This window comes from Salmo trutta, chromosome 12, assembly GCF_901001165.1.
Source record: "Salmo trutta chromosome 12, fSalTru1.1, whole genome shotgun sequence".
Classification (NCBI taxonomy): Eukaryota; Metazoa; Chordata; class Actinopteri; order Salmoniformes; family Salmonidae; genus Salmo; species Salmo trutta.
In genome coordinates this window covers 17,355,694-17,383,392 of record NC_042968.1, presented here as the reverse complement: position 1 = coordinate 17,383,392, position 27,699 = coordinate 17,355,694, and the positions used below count along the sequence as shown (strand labels likewise).

The 27,699-nt window shown below is 43.0% G+C and overlaps 1 protein-coding gene across 2 annotated transcripts; it reads left to right on the top strand.

Annotated features, from left to right (window-relative positions):
- LOC115203049 (protein MRVI1) lies at positions 1 to 27,621 on the top strand. Of its 2 annotated transcripts, none has more exons than XM_029767353.1 (27): positions 1 to 72; positions 355 to 1,072; positions 1,312 to 1,441; positions 3,809 to 3,855; positions 8,364 to 8,490; positions 8,786 to 8,945; positions 9,345 to 9,606; positions 15,275 to 15,487; positions 17,684 to 17,802; positions 18,025 to 18,086; positions 18,554 to 18,727; positions 19,258 to 19,335; positions 19,436 to 19,482; positions 19,577 to 19,633; positions 19,899 to 20,396; positions 20,632 to 20,710; positions 21,284 to 21,410; positions 21,516 to 21,546; positions 22,321 to 22,461; positions 22,561 to 22,692; positions 23,356 to 23,509; positions 23,608 to 23,657; positions 23,868 to 24,020; positions 24,154 to 24,218; positions 24,974 to 25,093; positions 25,357 to 25,494; positions 25,618 to 27,621. In XM_029767353.1, the coding sequence occupies exons 2-27, from the start codon at positions 887 to 889 to the stop codon at positions 25,862 to 25,864; spliced, it is 3,597 nt and encodes a 1,198-aa protein (XP_029623213.1). In that variant the 5' UTR covers positions 1 to 72; positions 355 to 886; the 3' UTR covers positions 25,865 to 27,621. The 2 variants fall into 2 exon arrangements, with proteins under 2 accessions (XP_029623213.1, XP_029623211.1); XM_029767351.1 differs by having other exon boundaries at positions 36 to 76.
- Positions 27,622 to 27,699: the final 78 nt, after the last annotated feature.

Genomic DNA, 27,699 nt, shown 5'->3' with positions numbered 1-27,699 from the left:
TGAGACCTTGGAGAGGCCAAATCCCCACAGTCAGCAGCCACAGCCTAGCATCAAGCAGCAGCTGGTTAATGTGTATGTGAGTTTTTATCCCCTTCTCTCTTCTGTTGTGATTACTGACATAATAAAAGTACAACAATGGTTGCTATTTATTGAAACCCATTCTGACAATAAAAAAGAAAGCCCTGTGTTGCTACTTGCCAGAGCAATTATATGGACTACTATTATGTCATCCGCAGTAGTTACTGGCTTTCTGTCTAAGATGTTAGAGATAAGTGCAGTTTTAGGATCCTCGTTTGCTTCAAGATGTAACAATGTGTGAGTGAGTTGTTTATAAAGTCCAGGCTGTTCTTCCAGACTGAAGGAACTGGAGCTGCAGACGACTCTGTGGGAGGAGAGAGAGGAGAAGGTGGCAGAACAGCGGAGGCTACGGGAGCAGCAGGAGCAGAAGCAGAAGCCCCAGGTCAAGAGGGAAGCTGTGGTGAACTGGTGGAGAACCCTTAAGGTGGAGGGGAGTAGGACCAAGGCCAAGCCTGAAGACACCCTGACCCAGCCCAGCCAGGTCCTCACTGAGACAGAGTCCAAGCTCCAACAGGCAGAGCACACCATCACAAAGATTAAGGAACAGGTATGCCACCTTGAGGCGGCTCTGAAAACTGCCCAGGAGGGCGTAGCTGAGCACAAAAACATTCAGGACAGGGTGGGAGTTCTTCACAACGACAAGGAGACCAACACGGTGAGAGAGGGACCTGGCCGGACTGGGGAGGAGGCATCAAAGGAGCGCAAGGACGTGGCTGTGGCTACAGACCCTGTGGAGGACCCAGGTAGATCAGAGAAGGTAGCAGGCCAGTTTGTGACCTCAGAGGGTCTGCTGGTGACCCTCAGGAGGATGGAGGCCATGGTCAGCAGTGCCCTGGAGGCAGCTGAACTGGTTAGGGAGAGTCAGCGAAGGGTCAGCCAGGTCAAGGAGAGGATGGAGAGCATCACTCAGAAGATGGAGGAAGCTCTGACCAGAGCAGGGGACACAGAGGGTCAGCTCAGTGCCCTGGAGGCCAGGGTCACAGCCAAACCTCAGGTCAGTTTGCATAGTCTTTTCTGTGTATTACAAGAATAGTGAGCTCAAATTAGCCCTGACAGTAAAAGTTTTCATTAATCTGCATTTTGAATATGCAGCCCCACATATATGCTCACACGTCTGCTTTTGCAATGATTACCAATGATCTACTAGGCTGTATTTGTTTTCCTCCTGTAAAACTCTTAAAAGTTATTTACAGCTGTTTCATTTGCATTTCCTCTCTCTCTTCTGTTCCGAAGTTGCCAGGTCCGATAGGGCGGACAGCCCAGCCTGATGTTGAAGCTATAGGCAGAGACACACCCAGGAACCCCTCTCCTCCAGAGCCTGTGACCGAAAGCTACAGCAAGTCTCGATGGCCCCTTATAAGCGGTATGATGAGACTACTACTACTGAAATACAGGGCAAACACAGCATTTGCATGTTACTGACTGTAGCAGTATTAATTAGCCTACTCCACTGTAAGAGCAGAAACACAGAGGGAAACAAATTCGTTAGCCACTTTCCTTTTTATTAGTAATCGCTGGGGATGCTACTGAAATAGACCCAGCAGACTGTAACGTACACAAAGCAGCTGGCGCAGAGAGGCTGAAGGCCCCTTGGTGAGTGTCACTCATCATGAAGGGTTTACTGTGACCATCATGGGCCTTGCCCTTGTTTTCTGTGTCTCAGGAGCCCAAGCCCTATTATCTGGGGAGGAATAGAGGAAGCCCCTCAGTAGAAACACCAGGATGTAAACAGTGAACATTTGGTGTGGTTTGCTCTCACAGCTAGAGGGAAGACCAGCTCTGTTTGGTTCACATGAAAGGGAGCAATGCTCATGTGACCTCCATGAGGAGAGTCCATCTATGCAAAGTCACAGCCTTATTGTTTATTGTTCGGTCAAGTTGATGAGTTTAGAAAATCTTGAGAATGCTGGAGATCAGTGGAAGTTGTTTGGTATGAACAGGCCTACTGGTCAGTGTTTGTAGTGTGTTGGCGATCAGATCATTACATTAGTTCTACAGTACAGTGTAGTTTATCACCTGACCCTTGCCCCTGTTCTGCCAGGCTATTTGTGGTGATGAGAAGTCTTCTATTTGCTTAACAAATGAAGCATCTGCCATGAGAACAGCAATATGCCAGAAGCATCCTCTGATGCTCAAATAACATTATGACACTTACCTTACGCATTCTCACCTGGCAGGCATTCTCACACAACCATAGAATATGGCACATACTGCATGTAGGTACTGCAGGCAATGCAGGTGGGATATGTGATATGCGGACTACTGAAAGCCAGCACCAGGCTAATGTAATACCTCTGAATGTGGGCTGTGTATCATCTAACACAATTGATGTGACTCCTGGCGGCTTTCACTTCAGAAGGAACTAAAAGGAGCTCTGGATGCCAGCATCGGCTCTAGCTTGATATTCAAAATCAAATGCAATCCATCCAGTAAGACAGGATGAACCCCCAGCCCTCCCCGCATGGAAATGAAGATATTTGGAATATACTTTGCAAATGTAGGCCTGTTAAGGTGTTAGTAAAAGGCTAGTATTCCAGCACACTGACTGTAACATCTCCTGAAATAAGCTTGTAGGATAGTAGCGTTCGTCTGTTTACCTTGTTATCTACATTTTACTAAGTCACTCTACTCCGATTTACCCGTAAAACCCTAAAAGCTATTTTATATCCCCTGCACATCGGTTTCATACCAACCAGGGCAGTTTAATATGGGCTTGTGTTTATTAGAACATATTAACTAGAATTCAAGTATGTTTTGCTCATACTGAACATTTTGTGCCAAAACATTTGTATTTAGTAGTACGGTAAACTAAAGCAATATTGTACATAGTGTACTGTAGGCCCTATCATTATGTGCAGTATCACTTGTACAGGTGTTTATGGGTTTTTACTTGAGAAATACCTAAAGGACTCGAGCAAAGACTTGTGGAACAGGTGTATGTCACTATCAAGAGATTGGCTCAATTCACATGCACATGTAACAAGATATTGAAATTGTTTTACTGAAATCAGCAGTGGCAGGAGCAAATGTGACATTTCTACTATAGTCAGAAGCAAAAGGGCTCTTATGACCATTTATGCTTTTCTGAGCCTGAGAGCTCTTGGTGGCGACGTTGTAAAATAAATACTAGACAAGAATGAAGTGCTTCCGAGATGGTTTGCCAACGTGAAGTGCAAACGGATGTTTTCCTGTCTGTCCACTGTTGGAGTTGGATAGCTGTGATGTGGTTTCTTTTCTCAACCTGCCACTGACCCCAGCATGAATGAATTCTAGATCCTTGTGATCATTGTATTTCCCCCTGTAATTAGATCTGAAAGCCATGAGGACGTTTCCAGTGATAAGGATGCTTCAAGTAGCATGTAGCATTGGTGTCGTTTAGATTTCTGTTTGTTCACAATGACGGAACGACACTGTCTTTCAGGAGAGGTTCAAAAGGATATGACACAATAGGCCTGCCGTGGGCCAAGTGCTTTCAACCAGAGGATCAAGCTTCCCATGAATCTGGTTGCCAGGTTATTGTTGCCCCTAGAAATGGAGGTAGGGGGTGAGGTAGAGGACTTCCTGAAATACTGTCCGGTCCACCAATTAGACAGACAGCTCAATCGGTGCGTCATCCTCAGAGGAATACTCCCCAATTTAGTGCATTTTAATGGCATTCATTTACATGACATACAGTACCAGTAAGATGCAAATTGAGCCCTTCTCACTTTCTCTGGTTTGGTTCAAACAGGTGCCATTTATTCACGAACTGGAGGAGGCAGCAACAGTGGCAGCAAGGTAAGAGATATATATATATTTTTTGTTGTTGGTACTTTTGGTGTTGTATAGGCTAACGTAACAAAGAAGAAATATTGTTTGCAAGTTCATATTTTACTACACGTCTTCCCACTTTGCCTAAAATTCTGATCGATTTCATGTTTTTCCTGATGTAGTGACAGTTCACTGCCTGAATCATTATTATGTTTGTCTTATAACCTGGATGACTAGGCTCTTTGTTCTCTGTATCTGTTCAGTAGCATGATCCCGCATGTGCCGACAGCCTGTGCCTCTGAATGGAACTTTGCTTTTTGATCTAATTGAGTAAAATACGAGAGGAATATCTAGAATGTTTTCTACAGCCCTTTCTCCTTTTCTCTCTAATCCTTTCTGGGCTTCAAACACCCAAACCTGAGATAAACAATTATCCTCACACTGTAGCAGAGGCATGTCAGCCCATATTAGAGCAAACTGTACTGCTGCTCCCAGAACAGTGAGATACAGGCTAGCTGTGTCATTATTGGATCATTTAATAATCACGCACTAACAGAAGGCCTTTTCTCTTTGTTGTGATCTGATTTCAAATGTAAACAGGTTCCATAATGTGTCTGCTGTTACTGGTTCCACCTTCCACTTACTTTATGTGATGTGTAGCATCCCTTGTTTCTCATACTGTCTCTAATGGTCTTACAGTCTATTAATGACCTTTAAAAAGCTTGTGACCTCAGATAATCCATAACATTTGAGAAGCGTATCATGAGAGCTTTTTTAGTCTGTGTGCCTCTGTATGTAGAGAACAGAGGATGTAGATGTGTACATGTGCATGAGTATGTATGTCTGTGTGTTTATTTTAGGGGCTCAGTAGGAGCCACCCACCCACCCTTCATTTCTTGAGGTTATGTGACTGCTTGGAAGACTGTTTACACCCTAAACCGTGTCCTAGACTCCAATCTGGTGGGGGATGGAGGAATGATAGTTTGAGTTATAAGGTGTTTTGATCAAACACATACACGTCCAAACTCTACCCTTCCCTGGTCAGACCTCTGCCCCCACAGAATGATCACAGAGAGAAAAAATAGCAACGTGGCGCTCACAGGCAGAGTACGAGCTCAGAGTTGGAGCTCAGAGTTGGAGTGTAATTCAGGAGATGTGATCAGTCAGGGCTGAGTGGAGTGGAGCGGCAGCCTTAGAGAAGAGCTGTACACACACAGCAGCAGCAGCCCAGAGAGGCACACAGAGCCTTCTCCTTAAATGGTCAAAGCTCCCAGGAGTGAAAGAGAGGCTGGTGCTGGGAAAAAAAGACGGGGAAAGGAAAAGAGACAGCCAGGGATAGCTAGATTTTCTGTGAAAAATCTGGGAATTACAGTTTGACTGAGGGAAGGTTCTGTCGGGTGTTTTATGTGGAGTTTATGCGGAGCTAAGCAGTGAAGGTGGTATCTCTCACAGGAGGTTACAGGTACAGCTATTGATCTATTCTCTGCTCTGTGGACAGGTAGACATGATGTATTGTGCGCACGTTTTATTTGTTTAGAGATTAGAGAGTCTGCAGCTGCATGATATGCACGTTGTCATTAGTATCTTTGGCTATGTGCATCGAGTTGACAGCCATGTAAACATTTGCACTGTTCATGATCACTTTGGGGTTATTATGACTTTGTTGGAATATGCATATCTCTGCTGAGGGTCTATAGGCTGTCACTTTTTGGGAAGATAGCAATAGTTTGCTAAGGGAGAACAATAATTACAAGACTTGGTTGAAAGTTGCACATACTGGGATTCTATGCATGACCAGCAGATGCTAATGATTTATTTGTTTCTTTGCTATACTGTATATAGCCATGATAGTCTAAATGGCATTGGTATTTTGAACAAGCTCACTTGCCTCCCCCTCTATCTCTTCCCATCCATCTCTCATCTTTCTCACACTCCCTCCATATCCTGTTATCTGGGATGGTGGCTGTGTAACCACCACTTCCTCTGCCGGTCCTGTACTCCCTGTGCTTTACACAACCAAATTTTAAACAAATCTTGCAACAGGCAGAGAGAGGGCTTACGTAACAGGGGAGGAGGGGGTCGGGGCGAACGCTCTGCTCAGCTCACTTTATCATGAGGGAGCAGCGAGGCCGGCCCTTTGCCTTGCCGTGAGGTAACTCTGTGGCCCTCAGGGACCTGCCTGCTAAAGGGGACAGGCTGGAGGTTCCCAAAAATAGCTCTGGTCAGGGGAGAGAGAGGCTGAGAGGCCCTGTGTGTCCAGTGGACAGAGCCTTGCAGGCGTGGTGTACTCCCGGGCCCGGCAGGAAATAATCAGAGTGATTCAATTACACTGCAATATTCATCTCATTGTCTCTCTGTTTAGACTCCTGCAGCTCAGCTTGGCCCCCTCGATTCTGTTTGCTTTGAAATTGACTCTCACTGTGGACTCCCAGAAACTACCTCAGCCCAGGACATTGCTTCTAAATTGCAGTTTTGCACTGTAAGAACAACAACAACACCCACAAATCTAGTTGTTTCAATACATTGTTATTAAGTAACTGGGTCCACAATATTGTTTGTTTACTCAACTTTTCGGTCCAGGTGTTACCTAAACAACAACAAAAAATAGTTGGTCCAAACTTAACTCTAACTTGAGAAAACTTTGATCAACTTGATCAACTTAAAATGATGTGTGCTCAACTTTCCCATATGCTCATTCAACAAAAAAAGTATTATTTGGGCATCTTACCTTAAAAAAAGGCTATAGAACTAGTTACACACAGAGTGCTGTTAACATACAGTACAATGTTTTCAACTTACATATTTGACACACGTTGACATACATGATTGCATTGTGTATGTTCAATTATACGGTAATTGTTGTTCAACATTGTCATGACTTCCACCGAAGTGGCTGGAGGTTTTTTGACGCAGCTGCGTCCGTCTGTATCTCTCCCCTGCTGAAATAAAGTGTGCGCCCGTTCACAATTCTCTGCTCTCCTGCACCTGACTTCACCACAAGTACGCACACGCCTGACAAACATGTCCTCACCTGGAATTTGAACTCACAACCTCGTGGTTCAAGGCATTCTGATCTTCCTGCTACACCACCCAAATAACAATTTATAGTTGAACATATGAGACAATTTAAGCAAACATTGTTTCCTAATGTTGGAGCTAAGTTTGGGCCAACACATGTTTTTAAGTTCAGGTAACGCTTTGACCGAAAAGTTGAGTAAACCAAAAAAAAAAGCTGTGGAACCAGTTACTTAATAATATTTAGTTGAAACATTTACAGTCTGTCAAAACCCTTGCAATGTTGCACAGTCACAGTGCAGCAGTCTTTCAGGACTGCCTTTATTTGTCACTGTGTGACTGTTCTTTAGATCATTGTTTTATCAGTATCTTAGCTATGTTTGAAAGTGTTCTCTCTACGTCATCTCCTTCATCATGTACTGATATAGAAGTGTGTAGGAGTAAATACGCAGGCTTGATGAGGAGGAGACCTCCGGTACTGAACCTGACCTCACTAAACCCTCACACTAATGGAAGTAGCAGCGTTCTCTGATGTTTGACAATGCACTAGAGATTTATAACAGCTTGTTATTAACTTTTAGGACAAATCATTTGTCTGTTTATTGTAGTATGTTAGACATGAGACCCGGGTGCATTTTGTGTTGTCTATGAGTGGTTCATCACAACGCCAGCTGTAGAAAGTTGGCCGATCTGGACATTGTGTTTTGTGAGGGCCATAACAGGACAGTGATTTAATTTGGTCAGTGTTGGGTCTTGTTTTTCTTATCAGAGAATGGCACACGGTTCTCCTGGCTCATTGGCTCAATGTGATTATGGAAAATAAAAGGCCATGTCCTTACAAAGGGGTCAAGCAACTCCAGTTATATTTTAAGTCATTCAAACTGAAAATAAATAGTTTTTCAAGGTTTTGTTCTAGCTCACATTTGCTGTTCCTGGGTGTGGACAATGTGCTTTTTAACTCTATAAAAACAATTAGACAATAAGAACATAAGTACTTTCATTTTGCTGAGGCCTGGTCTAAATATCCCTCTAGTTCCTAGGAGAACGCTAAACAGTCTACTTCCTCCCTTGTGAGGGATGGGTCTATTAGCCTCACGTTCCCAGCATCCTCTAGCCACGTTAGCCATGTTTGTCATGACATTTACCAGCAATCACTGTTACTGTACTGTGTCTGGACTCAGGACTCAGGAAGCCATTCCTCATTGAAATGTGCACTCTGGATTACTTGTGATCAAAGATAAGAGGGTGAATGTGTTCTGTTCTACAGCTTATTGTTTTTTCCTTCTGCTTAGTGAATACTGAACACATGACACTGAATCCCTCATTGCCGGCATGTCCGAAAAATCCATTGACACATTCTGTCTCTTCTTTTTCTTTTTTTTCTGTCAAAATAGGCTAGATCTGATACGGCTAACAGCCCCATGAAACACTAAACATAGGTAGGGACTAGGAGATGATGAGTGTGGATGACACAACATACTTCATGAATGGATAATGGAGGGTTGTTTTCTCTCTGTCAGAGCTGTGACGATTCAGAGCCACCCTGCACTGATGACAACAAACCAAGCCAAGTCCAATGTCCTGACTTTGTCCAAGAACAAAAGCACAACAGTACCAGCAGTGATGGTCCTGCACCTGCATTTTTAGGTAATAGATCCACTGTCATCTTCAAATCAAAATCCAATGTATTCGTCACATACACAGTTTACAGCAGGTATAATAGGTGCAGCGAAATGCTCATGTGCACCTCACATTTCTTCCACTTCCTTTTGGCAGGTCATACAGTGCTACCATTCATCTGTCTGTCATTTCTGCTCCTATCTCCTGTCCATCTGCTTCTTTAATGTGTTTTGTTTTCAAATGTCTGCTACTCTGCCTACAACATGTTGTTAGTGTGACTGGGACCTCCCTGTCTGACCGTGTTGGTTCCTCCCTCTTGTAGGTTTCATCCCAGTGTCAGAGACACAAACGCCCCCAGTGTCCCCATCACAAGTCTTCCTCCAGTACGAGTGTGCACCTCCTCTTACCGTCCCACCGGAAACACCCCCTCAGTCTGCCTGTGTCAGTCATGCTGCCGCTCACACTGAGGAGAATGTAGCAGGGTTAGTGTTTATATTCTCTCTCTTTTCCAGGAAGAGGATATTGCATGTGTTTAGATTAACATCTGAAGAACACACTGAAGAGCTAGGCTAAGGTGAGACTGTGCAGGGATGCCCGTGTTTACATGGTCACACACCAGCGCCCCAATAATATACAAGGGCACTCAGTATGTTCCTAGGAGGAAGCGGGAACTGTCAGAAGATTGCATAAAGTGTGTTAGGAAAGGCCCACCTCTCCGGGTTTAGAATGAGGAGGTGGTGGTATTTCACAGAGCAGGAAGCAGTGGAAGTTATCACAAATATTCAAGCTGATATACGGGTTATAATTGTGTTTGACATGATTTTGGAGAGATTTAACTGTTGATTATGGATACAGAACAGTGTGTTGATGTGTTTGATCAGTCTCAGATCGGAGGATCCTAGTTGCCGTGACTACTGTCAGTCAGAGGCCCGCGACTGTGGGAGTGGCCAAGCATTGCCGCCTGGAGACTGTGGGAGAAGTCAGCCATCAAACCCAGGAGACAGTGGTAGTAAAGCCTCTGAACCAGAAGATCGTGGGAGGAGCAACACATTACAACCAACAGATATTGGGTGTGATCTAGAGCATTGTGGGAGTTTCCATTCTCGAGATCTACCGACGGTTTTAATAACAGGCTCAGATAAAGTAAGTTAGGACTGAATACTTTTTAATGATATCTTTAATGAGGATAGGCTCTTTTATGATTAAATACTTGAGTGATTCCCAAATCATTGTAGTTAAAAAATAACACTCACACACACTTCTAAATGGGCAGAGACAGAAACATAAGCAAGTTATTTTACCCATTTAAGGTGTACACATCCTTCCAAAGCCATGGTTTCCTACACAAACACCCCCTCCCATACCCAGGAACAGAGTGAGTGGTGCTTGTCTGCTCCTGTGGGGGGCACGGGTTGGCTGATGGTTAGAGAAGCAGGGCAGGATGGGGGTGCTGGGCTGGGTGGGGTTAGAATGGAGCAGGGGGTCCTAGAGTGAGCCCTGGCAAAGACCATTAGGCTCAGAGAGGGAGACTCCAGTTAGAATGTGACCTCCGTCAACCCAGGCAGAGCTCTGACTGATGGCATGACTGATTTGGATGATTCTGGCTCTGCTGTATGACATTTTCCCAGAGTATTATTTCCATAGGCATGTTGAAATGGATAGGAAAAATAATTGTATTTGTTTCCCCTTTAGAATCAGATTGTGATTGTGTGGTTAGATATGCTCGTTTTAGTGTAAATATGGTAGTTCATGCTAACCTTGCTCTATGACGATTTAATTGCAACCCTTCTAACCTTTCATCCTCCATTGTGCTACCTCGCTGCCTCCACGTTTGATTTGCCTGTCGTAGATGTTTAGATTCGTTACAAGACAACAGTGTCTTGTTTTTCTTTGTTCATTCTCAGAATTAAGTAAATCTAACTTTAATAGCTGGAAGAATGCGTTCCTCTGGGATTCCCGTTCTCCCAGATTAAGTTGGCTCATCCGCCCCCGCCTCTGGGGAGAGAAAGGTCATATTTGTTTATGCACTGTTCTGGAAGCTCCAGGACTTGTTAGTCAGGTCTAACACTAGAGAGAAGCAGCTGACATGTCTGTGTGATGGTTTGTCTGATACGTTATTACAGTAATATGCCGCTAGAGAGTTGTGCTGGATCTGGAAAATTGCAATGATAATTCATTGCATCATAACCAAGTTATTTGAGAGAAGGGCGATTCCATTGTAACAGAGTGACGCTGAGACTCTCTCTTTCACTTTAAAATGTTTAAAGGCCCAATGCAGCCGTTTCTACCTCAATATCAAATCATTTCTGCATAACAATTAAGTACCTTAATAACCACGTTTCCATCGAAACATTTCATTCGGATAAATTACCTAACGCATGAAAAAAAGTCACGACCGGGCTGATGGAAACATAAAATGCAGGTACAATTTTATAAAGGCCGACAAACAATTTGTTCGTTTGACATGGTTCGATCTTTTTGTGTAGGTAAAATTAATTATCTAAAAAATGGCGGTGGAAATGTATATGCAAATATTGATATAATAACCATCATATCGAAGTAGACTTGGAGTCAAGTGATGATATGTTGTGTGGTCCTCCCACTATGACTCTGGAAAGCATGCTGTTAATTAAGCTACAGATGAAATAAACGCTGATAAACATCACAGGGGGGTGAAAGTGCACGGTGATGAGCTTGATGCTCCTTTCCAATAAATATTGAGGGTCTTATTTATGTGACATGATGATCGATGCTCGGCTGCCATTTGACAAATACAAATAATAACGCTCTTATCCATAATAATCTCATAATGTAGGTAGCCTACCCGCACTGTATCTGAGAGCTGTTGGTTAAACCACATTTGCCAAGACCAGAGTGGTCACATTTGCTATGTAACACAATAGTTTTTGTGACAAAACCATCAGTAGAGTTGAAAATGCGATGGAAACCCATTTAACTTGTATTTTTCATTCAGTGCATGGGAATATTATGGCAAAAGTCATTTTTATGTGCACTACATCGTGCACAGCCTTTTATCCGCAAAAAGTCTGTTTGGTGGAAACATCTCTGGTGGAAAATGGGCATATTGTTTTATGCAGATTTTTGATCATTCGCATGAAAATCTGTCGCACATTGGATGGAAACCTAGCTACTGTGATTTGTTTTCAATCAAAATGGTCAAAAAGAAAACAAAAAACAGCTTCTTAGTAAGAGCAATTTCTCAAGCAAGAATTTTGCTAGGACTGTCTGGGAGTTGTCTGAGTGGGGAGAGGAAAACTGAAAACTAGCTGTTATTGGCAGAGGTTTGGAACTCTCGTTTTTATTGTTCTAATATTAACAAAATTTGTTAATTAACATTTAATGTACAGCCTAGTGATGTCACCAGGCAGGCCAAAACTCCATCCCACCAAAACAGGCTGAAAGTACAGACAGCCTTTTCAAACAGGTCTTACACTGAAAGAGTATTATTATAATGTTCATAATTTCACAGTATTAGTCCAACCTCATAGTGTGGAAATATATCTCAAAACACAGAAAATATCGTTTTTGACTACACTGAGCCTTTAACAAACCGTACCCCTATATGCAGAAGTCTACTTTTAACAATTGCCATTGAAAATGTTACTAAAACACATTTACTAGATGAACAGTGCAGATGCAAAGTTTGGTGACAGAATGACAGTAAAATCTCCCTCAGTTTTTTATTTGACCACGTTTTCCAAAAACTCAAAAATAATTCAAAGATGTCTGCAGAAAGAATGGGGTGTTAGCTATGATATGACACCTTGAGTTTCAAAAAATCTAAACTGAACAAAAATAAAAACGCAACATGCAACAATTTCAAAGATTTTACTGAATTACAGTTCATAAAAGAAAATCAGTCAATTGAAATAAATTCATTAGACTCTAATCCAGTGTTTCCCAACCCTGGCCCTCAACAATACACATTTGTATTGTAACCATGGACAAGCACACCTGATTCAACTTGTCAACTAATCATCAAGCCCTCAGCGAGTTGAATAAGGTGTTTGTGTCAAGGGCTCCAACGAAACTGTGTGCTGTTGGGGGTACTGGAGGACCAGGGTTGGGAAACACTGCTCTAATCTATGGATTTAAAATGACTGGGAATACAGATATGTATCTGTCATCACAGATACCTTAAAAAAAAGGTAGTGGCGTGGATCAGAAAACCAGTCAGTATCTGGTGTGACCACCATTTGCCTCATGCAGCACGACACATTTCCTTCGCATAGACTTAGTCAGGCTGTTGATTGTGGCCTGTGGAATGTTGTCCCACTCCAATTCAATGGCTGTGTGAAGTTGCTCGATATTGGCTGGAACTTGAACATGCTGTCGTACACATTGATCCAGAGCATGTCAAATATGCTCAATGGGTGACATGTCTGGTGAGTATGCAGGCCATGGAAGAACTGGGACATTTTCAGCTTCCAAGAATTGTATACAGATCCTTGCGACATAGGGCCATGCATTATCATGCTGAAACATGAGGTGATGGCGGCGGATGAATGGCACGACAATGGGCCTCAAGATCTCGTCATGGCATCTCTTTGCATTAAAATTGCCGTCGATAAAATTCAATTATGTTTGTTGCCCGTAGCGTATGCCTGCCCATACAATAACCCCACAGCCACCATGGGGCACTCTGTTCAGCAGACCGCTCGCCCACTTGACGCCATACACGTTGTCTGCCATCTGCCCGGTACAGTTGAAACCGGGATTCATCCGTGAAGAGCACACTTCTTCAGTGTGCCAGTGGTCATCGAAGGTGAACATTTGCCCACTGAAGTCAGATACGATCAGGTCAACAGCCTGGTGAGGACAACACACACGCAGATGAACTTCCCTGAGACAGTTTCTGACAGTTTGTGCATAAAGTTTTTGGTTATACAAACCCAGAATTTCCTCAGCTGTCCGGGTGGCTGCTCTCAGACAATCCCGCAGCTGAAGAAGCCAGATGTGGATGTCCTGGTCTGGCATGTGGTCTGCGGTTGTGAGGCCGGTTGGACGTACTACCAAATTCTCTAAAACAACGTTAGAGGTGGCTTATGGTAGAGAAATTAACATGCAATTCTCTAGCAACAGCTCTGGTGGACATTTCTGCAGTCAGCATGCATCTTTTTGCACGCTCCCTCAAAACTTGAGACATCTGTGGCATTGTGTTGTGTGACAAAACTGCACATTTATTGTCCCCAGCACAAGGTGCACCTGTGTAATGATCATACTGTTTAATCAGCTTCTTGATATGCCACATCTGTCAGGTGGATGAATTATCTTGGTAAAGGAGAAATGCTCACTAAACACATTTGTGCACAACATTTGAGAGAAATACAATTTTTGTACGTATGGAACATTTCTGGGATCTTTTATTTCAGCTCATGAAACATGGGACCAACACTTTACCTGTTACGTTTATATTTTTGTTCAGTATATTTGGGTGGATCAACACCCAGTAATGGATCAACATCCGGTAATAGAATGATGGTAACAGAAATCACATCATGGGTGCTTGATCTGGACTATACAGAAATGCAATTATGAATGTCATTTATATTCATGGTGATACATCCTGAATAGGTACACAAAGGTAGAAAAATGTAATATCCTCCTTTGCATGTTTTGCTATTATTCTACACATTGGCTATTATTGGTCCAGACCGGACCAAATCTGTACCAATCATAGACGTCTATGTTTCACAAGTTTGGACATCGTACAGCACAGCACAGCACAGTAGAGTACAGTACAGTAGAGTAGAATTCAGTACAGTACAGTACAGTAAAGAAAATACAAATAGAGTAAAGTATAGTTCAGTAGAGCACAGTACATTATAATGTACTCTACTCTACTGTGCTCTACTGTACTTTACTGTGCTGTACTGCAACTGTGGTTTGTGACTACTATGATTTTCCATTGTGGCGAATTCAATTGCAGTCATTATGTTGCAGATTTTTCAATCACTCTGTTACCAATTTGGTAACAGAGTGATGCATTTTAATCACTTAGTAATTCTTAAACAACATTTTTATCAGTAGAAACACTATAACTAATTGCTAGGTCTACCTTTACTTGTTATTTCTGTGAAATGTCGTTATCCTCCCTCATAAGGGAGAGAAATTAGAAAATATCTTATAGATATGTGGGTTTTTGGTAACATAATGACAAGACACTAGGCAATATTTCTTAAACTTACAGAAGGCAAATCATTTCTCCAAAACTAAATATAAGTGTTGATATTAGTTAGCATATTAGATGTTACATCAACATTATTGTGTTTTTGATGTATTTCTGATACCTTTTAAGACTTTTCTGGTAGATGTTTTCTAAGACCCGTTTTCCATCTGTTTATCCACAAATCAAAACCTTACTTATGCCACATTTTTAGAATGGAAAATGATTGAAAAATCTATGCCTTCATGTCCCAAAAATATAGACTTAGCTTTCATTTGACATCAAATGTGATATGCTCCTATAAACTTCACATGTTGGTCCTTTAACATGGAGATGACCAGAGTAGTGCAACTGCAATACTATTTACAGACTTTGAATGTATGTCTACAAGGCCCTTTCCTTATGATATCATAGGTTTTGTCTTCCAACATCAACGTTCAAACAGACATAGCCACCACCAGTTGGCACACCCATTCATAGGCAAATGTTCTATACACTTATCCTATTTGAGGAAGCGTCATGCTTCTTTGTGGTTTCCCTGATAGTTAAAAGCTATCAGAGGCTGTGTATTCTCTCTTGTTCCTGTGTGACTTCCTGCTTGCATGCATATCATTCTGGTTCCAGGAAGGAGGGGGCCACGAGTTGTACTGCTTTCCCTGGGTTCAGACTGAACAGCAGTTAGAGGAATCCCCTACCCAACCCATTCCAGCTGAGAGCCCCTTTTTTTTTCCCCTGACACGACCCCGTGCCCCACAGCCCCCCGTTATGCCCGTCCTCCCTGAAGAAGAGGAGGATTCCCCTGAGGAGCTCGATAGTTCCTCCAGCTCACCCAGCACAGTGAGTACCTATGCATTACGTTAAACCTTCATTCTAAAGCTGTGGTATGTTGCACTCAGAGCTATACATAGCACTAGCTCATTAATACTGAACCTAGAACCTAAGGTTCAGTATTGGCAAGCTATACAGATTTGCAATGAATATGTGAGCAACAATAGCATATGAGCAATATGAGCATTAGGCTTAACTCATATCTATGCTCATAGTGTTGCTCACATATTCATTGCTAATACATGTTAGTGTGTTATGGATGTGTGTATCTTTAGTAACAATGATTCCCTGCTTTTCACCCACTTCTATTTTTGACTCAGGAACAAAGCTTTGCTCAGCAGTGAAAATATGTCATTAATCCCAGCAAAATCATGAGCAGGATGTTCTTTCCTCTTCTGTCCAGATCACAAACTTTTTTTCAGTGCTTCTTATTACCCTGTTTTTTGTGTTGATGAGATAATTTGCGCTGCGCTGGTGGTCAAGACAGGTTAGCACAGTGTGTATGGACCACTCCAGATCTAGGCTCTACTCTGAAGACTGAACTGTCTCTCGTTGTTTTATTCTGTCACCTGTTCAGATCCTGTGTGACTCCCCACCCTAATGTTTATTGAGTTGATTAGACTTGCACAGAGCAGTGGATAGATTGGGTGTTTTATGAGTCTCTGAATGTGGCTTTGCTCAGGCCAGTACGTCTCCCAGAAAACATGCCATTGAAACTCTTTGAGACAAAAAGTCGAAGGTTTTCTGAAAGCTGCCTGTGTACAGTCAGGAGCTATACACAGCTGTTTGGTTTACACTGTAGAGACACAACAGATTTGTGTTGAGCGGATGGCTGCCTCACCAGAACCACTGAGTTACTCCTCCTAGGAGTACACTGTCATCCGTTCCAGTCAGTCATAAACACGGCCTAGATAAGACTTCACTGAGGAATGCAATGAGCCTCTGTAATCTAACCTGGGGGTATGGCAACCGTATAAAATGATCCTCCTTTATTAAACAATAGCCCTGGCCTTTCAGCAGTTTTAGACTGTTATAGGGATATAATTTATTAGCATTCTCTTCCAGGTCAAAGGTCTCAGTGAAGTATCATTTAATGCCTCCCTGTTTATTTGCATACTTTTCTCTCAGGATAGAACTAGATACTAGGATATAAATAAGAAATTTACGAGGTATATAAGCCTGACCTTTAATGTTGGAAATATACTTAACATGGTTGACTTAGTTACAGATCACATGGTTCAAGTAAGTGTTCATTCTGTCCTTCCACTCTCCTGGGATGCTGAGGTCCAGTGAGTTCTGGATGTGTTTAGTCCAGAGGGACGTTGTCTAGAGTTTCTGATGTTCAGGGGTTCAGGCTGTTGACATTGTGCTGCTGAGCTAAAAATGCTGCTGCTGGAAACCAGGGACCACCTGCTAGTCAACAGAGCTAAGTGCCTCACTGAAATACCCACCGATAACAGAGGACCACAAGTTTATTTCTTTTTCCCTTAAAAGTGCTTTGAAATGGTTGTGCCTTGAAGTTGAAGTGTCTTTTTCCCCTGCTGATTCCACCATGTTCCCCATACAGTCCCAGCCATGGTGAACATCAGGGAGGGTCTAGAGAGACATTAAGGTGTATGTTTGGCTCTGTCTTCACATTAATATCAACATTAAAAGTTTACGAAAACAGCAAGTCTCCAGTTTGGGGAACCAAGTCACCAAACATCTCTGTGAAAGTGTGTACACAAGATTTTACAGATGTGTACATAAGCAGGAAGGTTAAAGGGTAGAGCATGAGAACGTTTTGATGCCTTTGCAGTGACACAAGCCATTTGGTGACATGTTTACTCAAATGTCTCTGTAATCTTTGTTTTCCATGCTTTTCTGTTTCGAATGATTTAAATGAAAATGTCCCCCAATTTACGTCGTTGCAGTAACAATATCCATATCTATGAATTTGCCTTCTATTTGAGAGACAATATTAGATTGTCTATGGCAGGATCCCATTTCTGTTATCCAGGTCCCTCAAAAGGATGGCAGGATCCCATTTCTGTTATCCAGGTCCCTCAAAAGGATGGCAGGATCCCATTTCTGTTATCCAGGTCCCTCAAAAGTCCACTCAAAACCTTTTTCATGCAGTCTAGTTCTGGTCTTGCTGCATAACTAAAGTTAGACCTCTCCTAACTTATTTTAAACCTTTTGTTTCTCACATATTTTTCCATCTAGTATACACCAGTTGAAAGTAGAGCGGTTACCGTGGCGATGCCTGCTCCCACCATTGTCTTCCCAAAGCAAGCGACCGTGACCGTGGTCCAAGCAGACGGTCGTCCTCTGGAACAGAGCAGGTACATGTGTTATTTCATCCTGACAACAGGACTGTTCATGTCAAGAAGGATTGAGAGCAATCCACCTCTTGAAAAATGTGCCACTTTTAACCAAGCCAGCATCCAGATATTTCTAGAAAAGAAAATCCATCCTTCTTCAAGTGTTTAGAGTAGCTAAATGTAAATAAAGACTGCGTCGTAAGAACACGGCGTCTGTTAATTTGAAACGTTTCTCTTTCCCAGACCACACAGTCCCAGACCTCGCTTGTCCCGAAACGTCCCGGGAGGACCCATCACTACAGTCGGTGGGTACAGTCAAATACTTAAAGGCTAAATATAGCCTCATGTTAACAAAACTTACATAAGTCCATTGTTCAAAAAGTTCCATTCTGATTTTTTTCTTCATAACATTGTATGGCTAATTTAATTCCAACTATTGAAATGTATCAGTTTGGTCATCAGTGTCTGACAACATAGAGAACTGGAGCTCTTTGTCCTTAGAAAAGCAGAGCCAAAGCTCTCAGCCCCGGGATGCTTCTGCTTTGATTACTATTGATGTTGGCTTGTTGCTCTGTGCTGAGCTCAGAGAGAAGACTATTGGTTGTTGCCATTTGTCTCTTATTGTCTCTGTTTGTGTTTTAATTACAACTCTGGTGTGTCTGTGTGTGTGTGTGTGTCTGTGTGTCTCTGTGTGTGTGTGTGTGTGTGTGTGTGTGTGTGTGTGTGTGTGTGTGTGTGTGTGTGTGTGTGTGTGTGTGTGTATCCTTCTCAGACAGTACAGGCAATGTGATAGACCTGGTGAAAGACCATCTTCCTGAGTTGCAGCTCTCGGAGGAGGACCGTCAGAAGAACCTGGTGCTACTGCAGGAGGCCAAGAAAGTCAGCGACCGCTTCCTGAGCCGCAGGGGCCGAAAGTCCACCTGCAGCCTCTCTGAATCCCCCACAGGTGAGAGACACTCACTGGTTTACAAACTGGTATACAAGTGAAACAGGGAAATATAAAAGTACTTTACGGTAAGTCTTACTGTACAGTATACAGTATGTAAGTATTAAGCTATTTAGTTTAAGACAACTATTTACACAGAAGAGATTTAATCAGCTGGTGGAGTGTAGATTTGGTTGAACAATATTTTGACTCTTAACACTGGTTATGAAATACAATGAGCAGCCAACAAACCCTCAGGTCTGCTAGCTGAATTGCGTAAGTGAGTCATTGTAATTGCTGTATGTTTCTATCTTGACTTCCGGAGTTATCTGAACATCACGTACGTGCCCTCATGCCTTCGTCTTGCAGCATTCTGAATGCACGCCAGATAAGTCCAGTCTTCCCTCACGTAACAGACTACAGTAGCAGATATCAAATGTCCCAATAACTATAGTTTTTATGTTGCATTGTTATCTGGAATGCGATGCTGATGCAGTATACTGTACTTTCATTGTCCAAACATAAAACACATGTGTATGTTTTATCCACAGGTCTTTCTCCTAACCACACACCATCCTCCTCACCTGTATCGTCCAGAAGCAGCTCTCTTATCACAGCCCCTCAAATAGGTACGTCCATCTTTCTGTCAGTTAGAGAATATTCACTGAAAAGCCCTGCATAAAAATACATTTAATTATACATATTTTTTTGTTAACCTTTTTCTTTCAGATGTAGCCACAGAGGTGACCTATGCCCCCTCGTCGCCTGTCAGCCTGGTAAGACCAATTGGAATTCCATTTTTCTGATGCACTCAGTAGTGGTGTTTTAACAGTATGTTGATGTGTGTTGTTTTGTGTTCCTCTCTGGCAGCGATTGGAGGTTCTGTCTGCGAGGGAGCAGGCTGATACCAGTACACCGGAGCATGAGGTAGCACAGCACTCTCACCACCACTCTCATTCTCAAGTGGCACCCTGGAACAGTTAGTCTTACATGAAAATGCAATACGTAGTTAGTAAAACCCTCATGAGTTTACACTGCAGAATACCTATGCTCATAGCTATGTTGGATACAATAATTCATTTACGGTAGAAAATTGTAAATGTTGACATTCTTGCGCCCCCTCTCCAAGAAAATCCAATTCGTTTCTCCTGAATTGACAGTGTTTAAAGAACTGTGATGTTGCTGTTTTTAGAGCATCAGGAGGTTGGTGGACTGGAAGCCCAATGAGAAGCGTAAGGTGTCCTCAGGCACCCTGGCTCCCCGCTACTCTGTTCCCCCACCCCCCAGGGAGCCCAGTGGGGGCCAGAAGGAGAACTTTGACCCCCGGGTAACAGCTAAGAATTGCCCAGCACCAGTACTAGTCAATAAGCCAGAGGAGGGTCTGGTTCGAGCCCCCAACCAGGCCCCTGCTACTGGGGTGGCCAAGCCTGTCCCTCGGCCCCCCACTCAGCAGGCCCCCTGCACGGCAGAGATCAAGACCATCGGGGCCTTTCCTCCCCTCATGAGAGCTGTGTCCTGGGACACTGTTGGAACTCTCAACGCCAGAAATGGGGCACCAAGTCTCCCCTCTACAAGCGAGGAAACCTTCTCCTTTCAAGACAAGACCCGGGATGCCCTGCTCAAGTCCTCTGGGTACAAGGACTTCCCTGTACAGCCTGTCAACGTGCAGAAGCTGTCCAAAATAAGAGAGGTACGATGGGAGCCTTTTAACTACTGGGCTCATCCCTTGAGTTTCACCTGATAGCATTAATGTGACATTTATTGCATGTTTTGGGTATTTAAGAGCCTTTTGGCAAATGCTAAAATCATGAAAGAGAATGTTTGTTCTTGTAATATTTTGGTCTCGTAAACATCTTTGTACGACACAGTTATTACAACATGAAAGCTCTTAAAAATCAACATTTGCACTGTTCTTCTGTATACAGGAGCACAAGCTGATGCGGAACCAAAGCATTGTGGGGTCAAAGTTGGCAGACTTGAGTGAAACAGCTGAACAGGAAAGAGGTACTGTGTTACCCCGTGTCTGGCCTGGAGAGGACACAGTGCTGTGTGTAGTGCTGTGTAACAGACCATTGGAGTGGACAGTAGACTTTTATCTAGTGAGGGGGAAAGGAGTTAAGGCTCCCAGCGATGTCACAGGATGCTAGTCCTTACTGACCCCGAGAGATTTTCCTTAGAACTGAGGGCATGTTCTGTTCTAAGTTTGGCACAGAGCTGCAATTTATTGGCAACCTGAAATGTTATTTTAAGTTTGCACCAGCAGATGGTGTGAGTGAGAGAACCCGGTCAGCTAACATGAGAGAACCCGGTCAGCTAATATTGGTTTGCCAAAACATTGAAAAGACATCAGTGAAATAGTTTGTGATCTATGAATATTGCAGTACAATGTTGTTCAGAAGTAGGTCGATTATCAAAATAGTAATCTGATTATTTAAATAAATTAGGTTTTCCCTTAGAGACCAGATAGCCACGTTGTCACTATCTAATGGTCTTCTCTGTGTGTGTGTGTGTGTGTGTGTGTGTGTGTGTGTGTGTGTGTGTGTGTGTGTGTGTGTGTGTGTGTGTGTGTGTGGCCAGGTCCCTCTCTTCTGCCCCCTGCAGGGTCTCCTACTGATGAGGAGGCTAAAGAGAAGTCAGATGCCATGCCCAACATCTCAGACATCATGCTGAGGAAACTCAAACTGCACAGAGGGCTACCAGGCTGGTGGGTGTCACAGTATTTAGACTGACATCGAATGACCTTTTACCATATATTTTGGTCTTTCTACTTACATACTGAACCTATATTTCCTCTTTGATTCTATTGCAGTGCACCTCCACTCACTGAAAAAGAAGTTGAGGTGAGTATCTCCTCTGGAGAGGGTATTATACAGTAGTAACTAGTTTTATAGTGCATGTTCTCCCTCTGTCTGTGGCCTCATGAATGTAATGTACAGGAAGCCCCTAGTCTCTACCAATGATTGAGACTAATGGGAGCCTCAATTTCCTGACTCTAAGGAGAAAATGCAAACATGGCTGTGTTGTTTGACTGCAGAGCACTTGGACTAGGCTTTAGCCCCGCCTGCCCAGACGCCTGTCCCTCCCAGGGGGATACATGTTGTGCACTAGGACAGTCGAGGTCACTGATTACCTCTCAACACTTGCCTCAGTACTCTGGGACAATGTTTGGAATGCTGCAGCAGAGACCCTTTGATCATGACAGCATGGCACCAGGAGTTCATCTGTCAGCATCGCTGCATGTTATAGGCTCATCTCAGGCCTGGTAGCAAGCACTGTCAACACACTGGCTAGTTGCTGGGTAGCCAGCTGATGTAGTTCTATATGGCAGCTGGGTAGCCAGCTGGTGTAGTTGTGCTTTACATTACCACATACTGTACATTGCTAGCATAACAGTTATGTTATGTTAACATGTTATCAAGGATCTTCAGTGTCACATGTGTTTATTCAGTCCCATACCGTATTCATGTTTTCTTGGGCAGCACATTAATTGACCTGCCCCCTCTGATCTACTTTGTGTGGTGGTCCAGTGAGTGTCTCAGTCCTTAATAATGGAATCTAATGTGTCCCTGGTGACCCTTTCATGAACATTAAACACAGTCATATCCTCCCCACAGAACGCGTTTGTTCAACTGTCGCTGGCGTTCCGGAATGACAACTACACTCTGGAGACACGGCTCAAACAGGCGGAGCGGGAGCGGACCCTGACCGAGGAAAACACGGAGAAGGAACTAGAAGAATTCAAAGGCTCTCTGAAGGTCAGCATTTAGTAGGCCATGATAACACAGGATATGAAATTAGTTGTGATTCACTTTCATTTATCAAGGCCCTTCGTTTTGTTGCTGTTGTCTCCTCAGTGCACGGCACCACAGTGGAGTAACATGGAGCAGCGGGAGTCCTACCAGTGCCTCATAGAGACAGTAGCAGTACTGCACCGTCTGGCCACCAGGCTCTCCAGCAGAGCTGAGATGGTTGGAGCAGTCAGACAGGTACTGGAACGCAGGCATAGGATAGGATAGGATGGGCCATCCACGGGGTACACTAATGATTCGAGGAAACCCCTGAATGAGAGAAGAAAACATTGAGTGAAAGTGAAAAAACTTTTCCATGATCCACTGTCATGAGAAAAAGACTTTCGGGGGCATGCGTATGTTTTTAGTTTTTTTCAAATAAGATATGTTTGTGAAAGATTTAGTCTGTTATGCTTTCCCTCAGGTCACACCAAAGCCAACTCCAATAAATGACTAGGGAAGGACTCAGGGGTATGTCCTTTGTGATTTATAACAACACATTGCTGCTGTTCGAGACCTGACCCCAGACCTGACATGATGATGGCTTTCCACAGTGTTGGAGTCCCTCTCAAAATGATATTCTCTCTCTCTCTGCTGTGGCTGTATGGTTAACTCTCCTGCCCATAGACAGCAATGACCCTGCTGTTGCTGCACTCTTAGAACAAAAGGTGCTATCTAGAACCTAAAAGGGTTCTTTGTCTGTCCCTATAGGAGAACCCTTTAAAGAACCCTTTTAGGTTCCAGGTAGAACCCTTTTGTGTTCCAAGTAAAACCCTTTCCACAGAGGGTTCTACATGGAACCCAAAAGGGTTCTCCTATGGGGACAGCCGAAGAACCCTTTTGGAACCCTGTGTGTGACAGGAGAAACGTATGAACAAGGCCACAGAGGTGATGATGCAGTACGTGGAGAATCTGAAGAGGACCTATGAGAAGGACCACGCTGAGCTGATGGAGTTCAAGAAGCTGGCCAACCAGAACTCCAGTCGCTGCTATGGAGGATCTATAGACACTGGAGGTACACCTGCACAAAGCCTTTATCTCCAGTGCATGAAGGGCGAGTTGTTGCAAAATGTTGATTGACTTAAACTGCGTTCTCCTGTGTTCTTTGGTTAGATGATGGAGTCCCACGGCCATCCAGATCCATGTCCCTGACCCTGGGAAAGGTTGGTGCTGTAGTGTTGAACAGAGTGTTTCCACTGGGTTTGTTGTTGACAGTATGCACTGGATTTGACTGGTTATATCAGGGTGACAGTTCTCAATGTGATAGACCATATATCTTTAAGGATAATCCCCCCCAACTGAACTCTCCCTCTCTTTTCTTCTCCCCTCTTTCTCTCACCCTCTCTCTCTCCTTTCCAATTGTTCCTTATCAGGCTTTGCCCAGACGGAGGGTCAGTGTTGCGGTGGTGCCCAAATTTAACCTCCTGAACATCCCTGGTCAGACCCCGGTCATGGCAGGACCCGGCCCCAGCATTGCCATGGGACCCAGCCCCCAACCCACCATGGGCCAAGCACTTCCTGTCCTGGTATGTTTTCTACCCAATCACAGCCTTCTCAGCCTGTCAACCTGACCAAATGATTAAGAGATAAACTTAAATAGACAGGATATTATCAGTCTGCTTCGTCTACATGCATGTTGTTTGTTCTTGTTAATTACAGTGTGAAGCCAACAGTATGAAAAGCAACTTTCCCACTGAGCCCACACAGCCAGCTATAGCTGAGAGGTATGTTCCTCCATCCTCTGTCATAATTTTCACCTAATGCATACCCACAATGGGCGATGCAGGGCCTTAATATATGTACACCCTTATCAGAAGACATCTTGTGCTGTATCAGAATCTTTGCCTTGTGTACTTGACCTTCAGGAAGTAGCTTGATTAATCATTGCCATCCGGATACCAGGGGCCATATACAGCAGATAACTGCACTACCCTTATGCAACTCCCAGATTGTCTATGCACCCAAAATAACTGTGCAACATTCCATAAAAACCCAACTGCAACTGGCTGATGGGATATTCTGAGATGTAATCTAAACATTTGGGCTGGGGAGTTTGACAAAAGCCAGGCCAGAGACTCCAGCCCTGGCTTAGTAATAAGGGGAGTCTGAGAGAGAGAGAGAGAGAGAGCATTCAAGTGGTGTGCTTTCTTAGTTCGCCCCATGCCAAAATCTCAGGATCTCTCGGAGCGAGAGAGACAATAACAATTGTATCAAGTGCCTGCTCAGTAAAAGCCAGGGACGTTTTAAGAGTCCCCATGTACACATTCTGCCTTTGTACTTTTGGTTTTTATGCAAGCTTGCCTGGCAGTGATGGTGCCATCCACGCACGCTGCCATTCAACTGCGTTCCAGCCTGTCCATTAACACAAGGCCACAGTGTTATGATGGAAAGCCTAATGACCATGATGCACTCCTCTTTCTCATCATAATATCTGTTGGTAAAATGTTCTATGTGTTCTTTCCGCTATGAAACAATGCAGTGGAAAGAGTGTGGCAGAGCAGGAAGCTGAGCCATCTGCCCCAGCCAAGCCCTCCGTCAACCTAGAGGAGATCAGATCAGAGATCAAGGCAAAGATCGAGGAGGAGGCCTACAATAAAGGGTGAGGCCCTTTTCTATGTACCTGCTCACCCTGACCACCCACACACATACCCATAGTCACACACCCTGTGCACGCTGACAGAATAGTGTCAGTACATAATACTATGAAGAATCAACAAAATATTACAGTACATTCAGTACAGTCAGCATTGCAATAAAGTGAAGTATTTTATATGTAATGTGCCTCTGCTGCCTTATGCTACTTCCTCTACCTTCAGCTCATGTGCCTTTAATGAGAAAACAAGTGTAATGTTCCAAATACAGCTACCAGGAGGGACTGAAGAGAAGTAAAGAAGTCAAAGAGGTGGAGGAGGAGGAGGACGAGGAGGAGGATAAGGTAGAGGAAAAGCCAGAAAAGAAGGATGAAAGAAAAGAAGTCAGCAGAAAAGAAAAGTTCAACAGGTAATTTTCACTTCATGTAGATCAATTGTAAATAAATGATGACGTAGTCTTACTAGCCACTGTATAATGACTGGGTGTATACCTTGAATTGTTCTGAATCACCTCTCAATTTCGCCTTTACAGTAAGGTTGAAGAGGTCCTAGTTGTCCTTGACCGGCTTTGCCCCAAGATTTTCCGCCGTAACCGACTTCTCTGGATTGTTTTGACGTTGTTCCTGGTCACGTTTCTGGCCGTCAGTGTTTTCACATACTTTAGTGATCGCTATAACAACCATGGGGACATGTCGGCAGAAAAAGCCATGGTCCAGGGCAAGAAGAAGATCTTTGGACTGAATGTAGGAGTACAGCCAAAGAATCCCACTGCAGAATAACAAAGAGCCTGTCTCATACTTCTCTCAGTCCATAGACTATTTTTTTCCATGATACATCAAGAGCTGAACTTGAATATAGGGTTTTGAAGATCTAGGGTTTGGGGGATGTATCTTTGGGAGCGTTTATTTAGTTTTTTATTGGTTTCAGAGGATAAGCCTTCTAATGATCATAAACTTTATCAAGGCATATTTATGTTGTGTTAGGAAAGCCGCCTGAGTGTTTCTGATGGTGATATATGATTGTTGCTTAGGGGGCCAAGTATAATAGTGTGATGAAATATGTTCTTATCTACAGTGACTTCGGATTCGGATTTGAAATGATACAATGACTATTAGGTGAAAATGCAGACTGTCAGCTTTAATATGAGGGCCTTTCTATCCATATCAGGTGAACTGTTTAGAAAATATAGCACTTTTTGTACGTAGTCTCCCCATTTCAGGGAGCCAAAAGTATTTGAACAGATTCACTTATATGTGTATTAAAGAAGTTCAAAATGTAATATTTGCCTTGTGACTCTACCAACCTGTTGGATGCATTCACAGTTTGTTTTGGTTGTGAATGGTAACTAATGTATTGTGTCATTTTGGAGTTGTAAATAAGAATATAATCTTTTTCTGAACACTTCTACTTTAATGTGGATGCTACCATGATTACAGATAATCCTGAATGACACAATGAACAGGGAGGGTTAGCATTTTGGAGGGGAATTAATCATTGTTCCCATATCATTCATAATTATCATGGTAGCATCCACATGAATTTAAATATGGTTTAGAAACATGTTCTACTCTTATTTACAATAAAAGTGACTCCAAAATACACAATACATTATTTACCATTAATTTCTCTTCGGCACAAAATAATCTGACACACAAACTGCAAATGCATTCAACAAGTTTGTATTCACAAGCTTGATGTAATCATTGCATGCTATAAATATGGGACCATATACTACACTTTTGGCTACTTTAATACACATAGAAGTGAATTTGTCCAAATAGTTTTGGTTCCCTAAAATGGGGGGACCTTGCACAAAAAGTCCTGTAATTTGTAAACGATTCACCCGATATGGATGAAAATACCCTCAAACTAAAGCTGACAGTTTGCACTTTATAGTCTTTATCATTTGAAATCCAAAGTGCTGAAGTACAGAGCCCCCCAAAAATATATATTTGTCATTGTCCAAATACTTTTGGACCTCACTGTATATATTCACAATGTATTGTTATTTTTCCTTGTCCTACTCTGAATGTCATCCTTGAGGACTGAATGTGGCCCCTTGGGCGAAAATGGATGATTCATGATGAGTTCCCTAAGACAAATGTCACAGTAGACATTAGACTAATGTACATTCATCTACCACTCTGTTACTTTTATGTTCATTCTCTCAGGTCCAGTAAGCGGACATCCCCTGAAGAGATTTACAGAGATATTTAAAGAGATGTTTTTTTTGTTTTGTTTTTTAAGTAAAATATCTATATTTGTGGTATTTAAGCAGATACCTTTTTGGAAAATCCATAATATAAGCACATTCCAAAGTAGTTCCTCAAGTGCAATATTTAGCAGCTGATGGTTCTTGTTTGTATGTATCGTTACTGTGTTGGTTTGCGTCCTCCGAGCACTGAAAGATTTCCTTCATGTACGAGAGCACTTTTAGACAGCATGAGAAATGTTTTATCTTCTTCGCACTTGTGTGCCAGGATTTTCTGTTGTGTCATCTTCGCCTTGAAATAAAGGTGCCGTAAAACTCCCAGCATTCATTTCCATAGTGAATAATGTATGTCAGACAAACAGGTGCAATTTACATGATGTCACGATCGTCGTAATAATTGGA

Coding starts and splice junctions, on each gene's coding strand:
- LOC115203049 (XM_029767351.1), top strand. Junction 19,483..19,576: donor CCTCGTCGCCTGTCAGCCTG/GTAAGACCAATT, acceptor CCTCTCTGGCAG/CGATTGGAGGTTCTGTCTGC. Junction 25,094..25,356: donor GAGGAGGCCTACAATAAAGG/GTGAGGCCCTTT, acceptor TTCCAAATACAG/CTACCAGGAGGGACTGAAGA.